The 12183-nt window shown below is 38.3% G+C and overlaps 1 protein-coding gene and 1 pseudogene across 1 annotated transcript; both read right to left on the reverse strand.

The window, feature by feature from the left end:
* Positions 1–497: 497 nt before the first annotated feature.
* On the reverse strand, positions 498–6702 carry LOC106012074 (tachykinin-like peptides receptor 86C). Its single transcript, XM_013083798.2, has 2 exons — positions 6690–6702; positions 498–1264 (listed from the first exon to the last, which is right to left on the reverse strand). The coding sequence occupies exons 1-2, from the start codon at positions 6700–6702 to the stop codon at positions 498–500; spliced, it is 780 nt and encodes a 259-aa protein (XP_012939252.2).
* A 2171-nt stretch (positions 6703–8873) lies between these two features.
* LOC106012075 overlaps positions 8874–12183 on the reverse strand; it is a 4868-nt pseudogene continuing 1558 nt past the window's right edge.

Genomic DNA, 12183 nt, shown 5'->3' on the forward strand with positions numbered 1-12183 from the left:
TAGCATTGCCGACTCCAGCGCGTCTAACGAAACAACCAGACAATTTACAACGTCCGTTCTTTTTTGAGTCTCAAGAGCAGAACGCATGCTTTCGGTTCACTAAATGAGAATTGCCATAAATACTAGGATACACCTAAAATTGTACGTTGAAAAGTACCAAAAATTAAGTCGGCCCAGACAGCGGCGACAGGGAGCTGACCCCCGTGACCCCGACGTGATAAGGCGCCCGGCGGGGAACTACCCGTGGCAACTAAAATTCCACTGCCGATGTGCCGTGGGGGAATGTTGGTTTGGTTTCTTTTTAAGGTTTCGTTTTTATTTTCTTAAAAACAAATGTCATAATTATTCCTTTTCTTTTCGAAGTTGTCAGGATTTTATCATACTGTATTTTCAAATCATTAGTTAGGCAGTTTCAAAGGCTGGTCAAAACTCACCGATGGTTTGTATATTCTAATAATATACGTTTTCAAAAAGTAGCAGCCCTTTGTGTTCTAATATTAGCCCTTTGTGCCTCGGAGGAACATTTTGTCCAGGATCTGCTTGTACTTTGAACTCATGTTGTAATACACAAAGATATTCACTGCGGAATTCGTTGCTGATAAGGAAGCAGAAAATGACCAAACCACTAATATCAGCAAAAACAAATCTCCGTATTTCCCTGATGCGGTATATTCGGGTTCTAAACTTTGTGCAATAAAGTTAATTACACTTGGCGAGAGGCATACTGTGAAAATGATCGCAATAAATAGAACCAACTTCACAACTTTCTTGTCTCTATTTGAAAAAGCATCATGATCTCCAGAACTGGAAGTAGACTTCCGCCATTTTGACTTACTAATAAGGTTTTGGACAAGGATTATAGAGCAAATGATGACGATGCTAAAGGTAATGAGTTGAGAGAAGGCATTAATCAAGATAACAGCACTTTCTATGGCAAAGCCGTTGGTAATATAAACGATTCTTATCTTGGTCTCGTTCTTTAGAGGAGAGTATCTGGGCTCCAGACGAAGGGCATAAAACACTAGCAGCAGGGCACCTATCATTGCCACGTATATGCTAACGAGTGCGATAACTGTTCTCTTTACTGTTATCATTGTTTTAACTTTCAGAGGCACAGCAATACAGAGACATCTTTCCAGCATTATGGAGGCTGTAATCCAACCAGAGATACGTGAAAAGCAAGTACCTGGCCACCCTGCCGTGAGATACAGGACATCCTTGGGATCAAAAGGCAGACACGCATTTGCAAAGAAACCCCCGAAATCTGGGTTAGCCCGCTTGTCCTCAAAAGCGACCATATAGCAAACAAAAGTCCATGTTTAAGCGATTTTGTGTCTTTAGTTTTACCCCCCCCCCCCTTCCCCCAATCCAAGCCCACTTTTAACTTTTATTCTCATTCTGTTTACTTTCACTAGATGTTGTACAAGGTTTGACCCTGTCTGTGACATCCAACCGGGACTGAGAGAGAGATCTAACATTCACTCAGAAATCTGAGCTCAACAGCTGGTTAGGAAAGATTCTTAAAGCTAATCATTGAATAAGAATGACTCCACTAAATCGTTCACTTTATTTTTCTTCAAATCGTTTCGTATTTGTCTATGAAATGTTAAAACGAATTTGGGCTCATAACATTATAGTTGTGTGCGTTGAAATCAATAAAGAGATGCCGTTAATTATGGAAAATCTGGTTACTGACAGATTAAAAACAACTAATGAACTTAAACATGGAAGAAACAATGGTGTGCATTAAAACAATACCGACTGTTTAATGTTATCTACAGCTGGTTTGTAAGAGAACAGCTGTTGTGACTGTGTGTATAAAAGAGAGACAGAGGACTAAGAGCCACTGTACATCGCCTTGGTACATCTAATCAACACGTAGGTATCAGCTCCTGTCTAAGGGAAAAGGTGGGTACACACGATGACACTTATGCGAGTCGAGAGTCCAGCTGCCTCATCTTTTGAGGTCGAGACTCGTTGAGGACGGTTCGTTCACAATGAGATCTCTGAGTTGTGTGACGTATCTGGTCTTTCTGACGTGAGACAAGTATAATTATTTATACACATTGTAAAGGTGTTGTCATGTAAAGCAATTGTCATGCGATCGCCAAGGGACGGACAAGTAGAACACAGAACACAGTAAATCGCTCTCCTACACCAAGTGAGATGAACAATAATAATAATAATAATAATAATAATAATAATAATAATAAATAATAATAATAATGATAATAATAATGATGCTGATGATGATGATAATAATAATAATAATTATTATTATTATTATTATTATTATTATTATTATTATTATTATTATTATAATAAATTACACTTTTATTTGTTCCAGAAGGGCACTTTGGTTTACAAAGGCAAACATATATATGTAAATAAATATACATAATTATAAATACGTACACACATAAATACATTCAACAAATAAATTTATAAATAAATACACAATATTACTCAAATACAGAACAGTCTACAACCACGCCATTTTCTGTCGCAACAGAGCAGGGCCCTGAACTGTCTCTTATCAACTATCTCTGGTCAACTGTCTTTTGCCAACTGTATTTTGCCAACTATCTCTTGTCAACTGTCTCTTGTAACTGTCTCTTGTCAACTGTCTCTAGTCAGCTATCACTTGTCAACTGTCTCTTGTCAACTGTTTCTTGTAACTGCCTCTTGTCAACTGTCTCTTGTCAACTATCTCTGGTCAACTGTCTTTTGCCAACTGTCTCTTGTAACTGTCTCTTGTCAACTGTCTCTAGTCAGCTATCACTTGTCAACTGTCTCCTGTCAACTGTCTTTTGTTAGCTGTCTGTTGTCAACTGTGTCTTGTCAACTGTCTTTTGTAAACTGTCTCTGGTCAGCTGTGTCTTGTCAGGAGTCTTTTGTCAACTGTCTCTTGTCAACTGTCTCTTGTTAATTGTCTCCTGTCAACTGTCTTTGCCAACTGTCTTGTGTTAACTGTCTCCTGTCAACTGTCTCTTGTCAACCAAGGACCCACACAAAAGCTTGTGGTGAACCCATCTAAAAGAGCGGTTAGCTGTGCTTCTCCTTCTCGTCCGTTGTCGTTCGTGAAGTAGCTCTTTGCTTGATTTTACCCACACAGAGATTTGGCAAAGTCTGGGAATTGATTTGTGCTGTTGTCTTTATTTCTGTATTTCTTCACCTAGCCACGAGACAAGCTAACAACAGCATGAGGCTCTCGTTTCTCCCGTCTCTTCTGCTGGTTCTTTTCCTCGTCCTTCACGGGCACGTAGGGAAGACATCGGGATGTAGAAAAGATCCCTACCCTTACACAATTGAATATAAAGTACATAATGTGCAGCGTGATGTGAGAGGAGACCTGATGGACCAGCTTCCCTCTGATGAGACAGATATTTTGACAAGGACCACGCAACAACATTCTACCTTACTCAAGAAGAAAATCGAAGCTTCCTCACCATGAAAAAAAGGTGAGATATGATTGTATGCTGTAGCAACAGACGGAAAAGGTTAGAGGTTAAAGGTGAAAAAAGAAATATTTCTGATATAAACAACAGTCAATAATAAGCTCTAGGTATTAATATAGTTCTACAATAATGATAATATTATAGAAAAGACAAAAAAATCTTCAGAGATAAAGAAAAAAAAATCAAACTATACTTCACAAGGAGAGGTAGTCACCAATAATAAGTTCAAGGTGTCAAACATTAAGAAACAGACAATAAATATTATGAAATATCGAGTGCGAATTCATTATCTTCGGGAGGACCAAAACAATAGGAGTTCCAGCAAAGTTCTATAAATTCTGGGTATAGAAGTTTTGAGAGGACACAGTTTAACGTACATGTATATTGTGTTCGGTCTTGTTGAGCTGTGGACAAAAATGAGTTAGGTTCACATCTGCCAGGTCAGTTTGGTTTGGATCATATTTTTTTACACTGTAGGTTGGAACTATGTTTTCTAGTTTTCTTTCAGGGAGCAATTTTTAAATTATAATGTATTGGTTTTGTTTTAGCCCAGTTTCATTCGTTTAGTCCTATCACATTTCGTTTACTTTCTACATGCCCTGATGAGTTTGCTGTAACTTATGTTGCTTATTTAGTTCTTCAGCTGTTTTTAGTTACGTTTGGGTTCCACAGTGAAACTGACTTTATTAATTATCTATTTCTGCTCTCTTTAGTTTGGTTTGGCTTAGAGAGTCTAGTTTACTCAAGGTAAGTCTCAACTTAACTGTGTTAAAATTTACATTCTCATTGTAACTGGATCTACACAGATGTAATTTTTGCTATCCTAATCATTTTTTATTTTAGATGTATGTGACACCGTAGAACATTCGATGTGTTATTGAACAATCCAACACAATAGCTCTCCGTGTGGTTTAAAATGTACACCTCTGTTAAATACCAAAGTGAAAGATGAAATACGCGTGTATATGTTACAAAAGCAACATACTTATTTCGGAAAGCCAACTTCCCCACCCACTTTTACAAGACACGGGTATAAAACTAATCCAAATAGAATAATGACAAAATCTTGGATATAATGGCAAAATTTCTGGCATAAAGTCAATTTCCAATAAAGCCAAGTCAATTGAATGGAAGACTGGGATAACCTAACAACGCACATTCTAAATCATCGCGTTGTACATTTGATCCAGGACCACTTGGGTTTCTGACAGTCTAGCGTGACAGCCGTGGCGCGAACTAAACAAACAATACTACTCGTTGTACACTGATGACCATGTCAGAATTCGTTTTTCTACCAGCACTCATGTCGAGCTGTTTATTTTAAACCTCTGATTTCGTCAGCGTTTTCTGATGCTGACCATCAACGCTTACTAGTCAAGCATGAATCTGTCCCCGTCGTTTTATTCAAGGAAAATCCTGAAACTATGCAAAATGAGCCCAAAAGATGTGAAATTATAAGATTCTGATAATTTAAACTAAGAATGATACAAAGAAAATAATCATAAATTATGCCAGAAATGAACACATTTTGCTAAATTATGCGGGGTGCATAAACCCAGGGGTACAGATGAATCAAAAGTGTTGTTACGTTCGTGTTTATCATCTGCACTCATGTCTCAGTGTCCATTTTTCACCCTCTGATGTCAGCAACGACTTCTGATACTGACCATCAACCTTTTCAGGACAGGAACAAATCACCAGTGACGCGATCTGAGGCTTACGACACGGCTGGAGTCCCACAAGATCAACCAGCTGCCAAATTTTAATTAAATACTGGCTCCAACGTCACCTCCAATAACAACAACGACGACAACAATAAAACTACAACATAATCATCATCAGCAACAACAACAACAGCAACAAAAACCACCAACGACAACGGCAACTACAACAACAACAACAATAAAAAAAAAATAACAACAAGGAAGAAAGTCATTGTTTTCATTTTTAAGACAAGGGTCTCACGGAATGTGTCTTAACAACATCAAAAGTGAGACAAGGCTGCATCCTTTCACCCCTTTCGCGTCCTTGGTGTAGGCACTTCGCTGTTGCACACAGTAGGCCTGAGTTCGATTCCCGAGTGGGGAGAAAAAATGTATCGAGTGTTTTGGACTTTCTGCTTGGGTATTGCATCCCTCTCAGCCCGGATTGGACCTGACAGACGGGGTCGGAAGCCCACCTCCTAAATGATATTTATTTTGGCGATGTGGGTGTAAAAACTGAAACATTCAAAAAGAGCAAACTCTTCATCGCCACACACACCACCAAAGTGAAGAAAACATGCAGCAAATGTGACACACAGTTCAGCACCAACAAAATGTGTCACAACGCGGTGGTATCAGGCGTTCCTCAATTTTGGGACATGTTGAGTTATTGGTATCGTCTTAAAGATTGCTCGTTTGTCTCGAACCCACGGTCTTACTGATGCGAGTCTGAGAGCCTAATCACTAGGCCACCGATCCTTCTAGGTTTTATACATTTGTATGTCTAACAATCTAAACACTAAACTTTACCACGTTGTTTGTACATGTGTCCTGGAGTCACAGTAAAAACTTTTTTTAAACTTTTAACCCGGTACGATTCGATTCTATTGAGTTTACATGCAATGTTTTGCAGTAAGATCATTCATCGCTTTTTAAGCATGGCTTTTATCCCCTACCCCTCAAAAACAACCAAAGACCAGAAACAAAAACAAAAGAGCAAAAAACAAACAAACCAACAACAACAAAACAAAACGACTTTGAACAAAAAAAATCAACTATGAGGAACCGTCTAAACCATAAGCTAGTTGAAGGTGTAAAGTTATATAGATTGTATATGCACACAGGATTAATCTAAAAGAAATATTCAAGAAAAGTGTAGAGGTGTATGGCAAAGAATGTGAATAGAAAAAGCAGGAATATTATTTCTGAAACTTTTTGTGCAACTCAGGACAGACGAATATGCAACTTGCAGGACTCCGATAAAGTCAGAGGTTAGCATTCTGCCAAGGAGTTGTTCACCTCTGTGTTTCGTTTAAATGTTATTAAAAATGCTTCTCGGTGGTCTTTCGGATTGGAACACATATCAATACATTGAGCTACCATTATTGTTGTGGACAGTTGCGAGAATCTGTTTACGATATGAGCAGTGACACTGTTCTCCAATAAGACGACATCACTCTTTACAACGGGAATCAAATTACAGACTTGATCCAAAGGCAGGATTAGGGATACCTGGATACCTGGATACCTGTAACTGTCATCTCTGCCCCAGAGGTTGACGTGTAATGACCCTCCATCTTTCACGGTCGCTAGCTGCCGTTGCACATTCTGTCGTATCCAGGACAGTCCATGTTCTTATGTTGCTCATCAATGCAATATTTTGCCTTCCTCTAGCTCTCCTGACCCACATCTTTCCTTCAAGCACCTCTTTCACAATGGTCTCATATCGTTTTGAGTGGCCATAGTATTGTATTTTTCTACATTCTATTTTGTTCAGCAAGGTTTGTCTTGTGTGTAGAATCTGACACACCTCTTTGTTGGTCTTTTTTGTTTTCCAACTTATTCTGGCCATTCTACAGTAGCGCCACATCTCAGACGCATATATTTTGTTTTCTTCTTTCCTTGTCAAAGTCCAGGTCTCTGCAATATATATGAATATGGGGAAGGTGTAGCAAGACAGCATTTTCTTTCTTAAAGTGAGAGATACTTGCCTGGATTTAAATAGTTTGTACATTTGGCTGAATCTTGATTTTGCAGCCTGCTGATCTTATATTCATTACCTTTTCACTTCTTCCATCGTTTGTGATTGTTGCCCTTAGATATTTGAATGGGCGTACTTGATTTATCCACTTCCCATCAATATCAATGGTTATGTCTGTTGTTGTCCCAGAAGATTTTGATAAGACTCTATATGAGGTTGGGGGGGGGGGGAGATTGGCATTGATGTCGAGGCCTGTCTTGCTGCTGTTCACTTTTAGTTCTTTCACAATTTTAGAAAGATATTCGTTTGTGTTTGCAAGCAGAACTGTATCATCCGCGTATCTAGGGATTTTAATATTATTCTGATATTTTATTACACACTTTAATTGCTGCCTCCTGCTGCCAGTAAAGCTTTCCTATTATTCGTATATCTCTGCCATCAATACCTATCTTCTCCAAACATTCAATCATGCTGATGTGATGGATTCTGTCAAAAGCTTTTGAATCGTCAATGAAGCAAGGAAAGAGGTCTTAATGGACTTGAATATTTTTCTGTACTACTGTGTTCATGTAGACGATTCCATTTCTATTGCCTCTTCCATACCCGAAGCCGAACCATTCTTCTCCAGTTTTTTGTGGGAGGGATTTAAAAAAGTGTGTGGGGGGAGGGGGGTGGGGGGGTGGGGTGGGGGGTTTATTGTGGCATCCTCCTCACATTCCCAACCATGTTCCATTCGAATTTCATCTTTTCTGGTTTCAAGAGCTTTTTTAGTTGGAAAGAAGCCCAGAGAATAATGTGACAATTCTATCGCAGACGTTCGCTTTTGTCTATGGTCTTTTCATCAGGTGTTTTCCAATATGAAAATCCTGGGTTAAGATGCTGGTAAAAAAAACCTCTTAGATTTGCATAGGAACAATCCTGAAAACTAGCCTAGAAGTGAGTGAGGGTTATTGAGATCCATACAAAATTTCTTTCCCACTTGCCATTTTCAAATTACTTGACAGAGAGCCCTCGTACACACACAATACATAAAAACAACTCAACAAAAGCCAAAGTTTAACAGACAAACGTTTATTGCTTCTGGTTGTCTATCCACTCAAGATTTGATTCTTCTTTTTTTTAAAAATAATCCAGTGTGCTATATCAACTCTCCTGTTATATTAAGTAGTTTGTGTAAATACAGAGGGTTGATTTTTAAGTGGTGCCAAATTAGAGAGATAAAAACAAGGAGGAAAAAATGATAAATATGATACAGATGTGTAATAAGCCCAAAAATAATAACAACACAGCAAGTAGTACATCTAGTTAATGGACTTTGGAAGGAAAGCTCCGGTTCTTTACGAGGGGGGGGGGGGGAGTGCTAAAGGGATCTTTTATTATTTTCTGTGAAGGAAATGTATATGAAATCAGTATAGGTCCCTTCAGCCATGGGTGAAGAATAAATCTGAAACTATTCTTACGAAATATCTGACGTGTCAACATCAAAGAATGAACTGGGTTGTCGGAAAGAGAACTCTTCGACTGGATACCAGGCTCAGGAACGCAGAAAATCATCTCGACAGCTTCGCAGCACTCGGGACCTTCAGACCACGAGTGATTCCCGTCAGCCCCAGAATTGACAAACAAGGTCAAAGCAGCCTGCTTCCTAAACCATTTAAATCGTGCCAATGGGACATAAATAATTTATTATCATTTTTGGGTCTGTGGCAATGTTGGTTTGGTTTCTTTTTAAGGTTTCGTTTTTATTTTCTTAAAAACAAATGTCATAATTATTCCTTTTCTTTTCGAAGTTGTCAGGATTTGATCATACTGTATTTTCAAATCATTAGTTAGGCAGTTTCAAAGGCTGGTCAAAACTCACAGTTGGTTTGTATATTATAATAATATACGTTTTCGAAAAGTAGCAGCTCTTTGTGTTCTAATATTAGCCCTTTGTGCATCGGAGAAGCATTTTGTCCAGGATCTGCTTGTACTTTGAACTCATGTTGTAATACACAAAGATATTCACTGCAGAATTCGTTGCTGATAAGGAAGCAGAAAATGACCATATCACTAATATCAGCAAAAACAAATCTCCGTATTTCCCTGATGCGGTATATTCGGGTTCTAAACTTTGTGCAATAAAGTTAATTACACTTGGCAAGAGGCATACTATGAAAATGATCGCAATAAATAGAACCAACTTCACAATTTTCTTGTCTCTATATGAAAAAGCATCATGATCTCCAGAACTGGAAGTAGACTTCCGCCATTTTGACTTACTAATAAGGTTTTGGACAAGGATTATAGAGCAAATGATGACGATGCTAAAGGTAATGAGTTGAGAGAAGGCATTAATCAAGAAAACAGCACTTTCTATGGCAAAGCCGTTGGTAATATAAACGATTCTTATCTTGGTCTCGTTCTTTAGAGGAGAGTATCTGGGCTCCAGACGAAGGGCATAAAACACTAGCAGCAGGGCACCTATCATTGCCACGTATATGCTAACGAGTGCGATAACTGTTCTCTTTACTGTTATCACTGTTTTAACTTTCAGAGGCACAGCAATACAGAGACATCTTTCAAGCATTATGGAGGCTGTAATCCAACCAGAGATACGTGAAAAGCAAGTACCTGGCCACCCTGCCGTGAGATCCAGACCTCCTTGGGATCAAAAGACAGACACGCATTTGCAAAGGAAGGGTTAAAACCAATACTCAGCCAGAGCGACGCAATCAGTACCCCTATATCGGCAACGACCAGGCTGAACAAAGAGATGATCACCGTGTCTTTAAAGCCCTGTCTGATAAAAACGATTAGGTTGATGACGTTAGCCACAATGCCAAAGAAGCTGATGGCTCCTAAAATAATTACGTAGAAACTGATGACAAAAATTGCAAGGACTAGATCGTTGACCATTCTGCTAGGCAGTGGTCCAAACGACGTTCCATAAGTTTCGTTTCCAGAGGCCATCTCTGTTCTCTTGTGGCGTTTCTCCAACACCTGAACTTGCACAAACACTAGAGCTGTATAAATAGAGAACAAACGACGTGTTGATACGACCACCAGAGCCTGCCTGTTAAATTTTGAAAATCTTATTTGAGTGCGCGAAATGAACTTAAATAAATATTGTTTAAAATTAATAGATAAATGAGTAAATGAAGAGATAAATAGATACATAAGTAAAAGAATAGATAAATAAATAAATAGCATATAATAATAACAATATAAAATGAGTAATAATAATAATAATAATAATAATAAAAATAAGAATAATAAGAATAATAATAATGGTAATAATAATAATAATAATAATAATAATAATAAAAATAAGAATAATAATAATAATTATTATTATTATTATTATAACAACAACAACAATGCAACTGCAATTAAAAAGCTATTATCCACACTCTCCGCACGCTGTATTAGTTTAGATAAACCATACAGAAATGAATAACACATAAACGATTCAGCAAGTGCAGACAACGTTTATAAAAATAAAAAAATGGTTTTAACAAAAAAGAACAACGAACTTTTGTTTCCACATAAATCCATAAAGATTTGCTTTCTTCGCTCTGAATAGTTCAAGAGTATGTTATGCACAATGAGACCGGGGGCTTTCGTGGCCAAGAGGTTAAGGTGGCTGCCTCTCATTCAACAGGGCCAGGGTTCAAGTCCTGACAGCGACTGAACAATTTCTTGTCTAAAATGTTTCCCTTTAACCCTCTTTCCTGCTCTCTAGCAATGTTCTGTCGTCTGTTTGCGTCTCCGATTCCCCCCCCCCCAAACCTACTTTGCCCCCTCCTCTAGGCCCCCGACTCTTTCTGCAGCCTTTATACTGCTTCTCCTTGGCTCATTCTCACCTCTGATTTTATGGTAGGTCTTATCTAGCACCTAGCCTTCTCGGACAAGAGCCAAAAATCCCCGAAGTCCCGTGTGCGAGTCACGTACGCTAAAGATCCCTTGGTGGTCCAAAATCGATAAGAGTAGCCTTCGGCCGCCACCCGGGCAAAGTTCAAAATGTCCTACCAACTGAAGCTGTTCAGTGTGTCCCGCGCGCCCATAAGACCTTACGCAGTTGTGAACGCGCGTAAAACACTTACCAAGAAAAACAAAAACAAAAACAAAAACAAAACAAAAAACAACAATGAGACCTAAAATATTTACATTCTATTACGTTTCGTTTTGAACTGCAAAAACCTAACATAAAAAAGATAATTTAATTGTGAGTACCTTTTTCCGTAGTTGATGTGGAACAGATTCTAACTAGACAACAGCTTCTCAGTGAGACTATAAGGACACAAGACCCAGTTGACAGTTTCAAGTACACACGCCTCCAATACTTTATAGAAATTATAGAAATAAGTAAGCATTTAATTTAGTAGATCTATCCTTTTGGTATTTCCCCGTTAACGAAGCATTCGCACTAAGTGTACCCTAAGTTGAAACATCAGAACAGTCAACGGGTGAACGTTCAACGTCATGGTCAGGAGAAAAAAATGACGACCTGTTTTAAAAAACGATATCGTCCTTGTTGTAAACCTTTTAAAAGTCTGTAGAAACCACGCATTGGAATTTTGTATTAGTATTTTTATGAGGATTTTTTACGTTTACCCTATCCGCACGTCGTGTTTTACCTTCTTATCCATATGACGTGAGGAACTCTGTGCAACCACGTTCCAAAGAGGAAATTTACTCGTTAATCCGATCCGTACGCTTTGCATAGCAGTCTGTGAAAATGATTTTTGGAGAAACACTGAAAGTTTCAAAGAGATCTTCCGTCTAGAAGTATTCTATAATGTGAAGAATATAACCCCTGGGTACAAAATGACCTGGGGGTTTATGGATGAGGTTAAATTATGGCTATGGCGTTTACAAATAACCCAAACACGGTAGTATATCTTGCATAAAACCCAATGGATTTTATTTATTTGGATTTTTTTTTTTTTTTCACCAAAAGTAGACATTTTTTTAAAACCCTAACTAGTAAGCGGGAAAACCCTAAGACCAATGACAAAAACAACAGAACGAAATATTCCGTGAATGTGGATCACCTACC

This window comes from Aplysia californica, unplaced genomic scaffold, assembly GCF_000002075.1.
Source record: "Aplysia californica isolate F4 #8 unplaced genomic scaffold, AplCal3.0 scaffold00255, whole genome shotgun sequence".
Lineage (NCBI taxonomy): Eukaryota > Metazoa > Mollusca > Gastropoda > Aplysiida > Aplysiidae > Aplysia > Aplysia californica.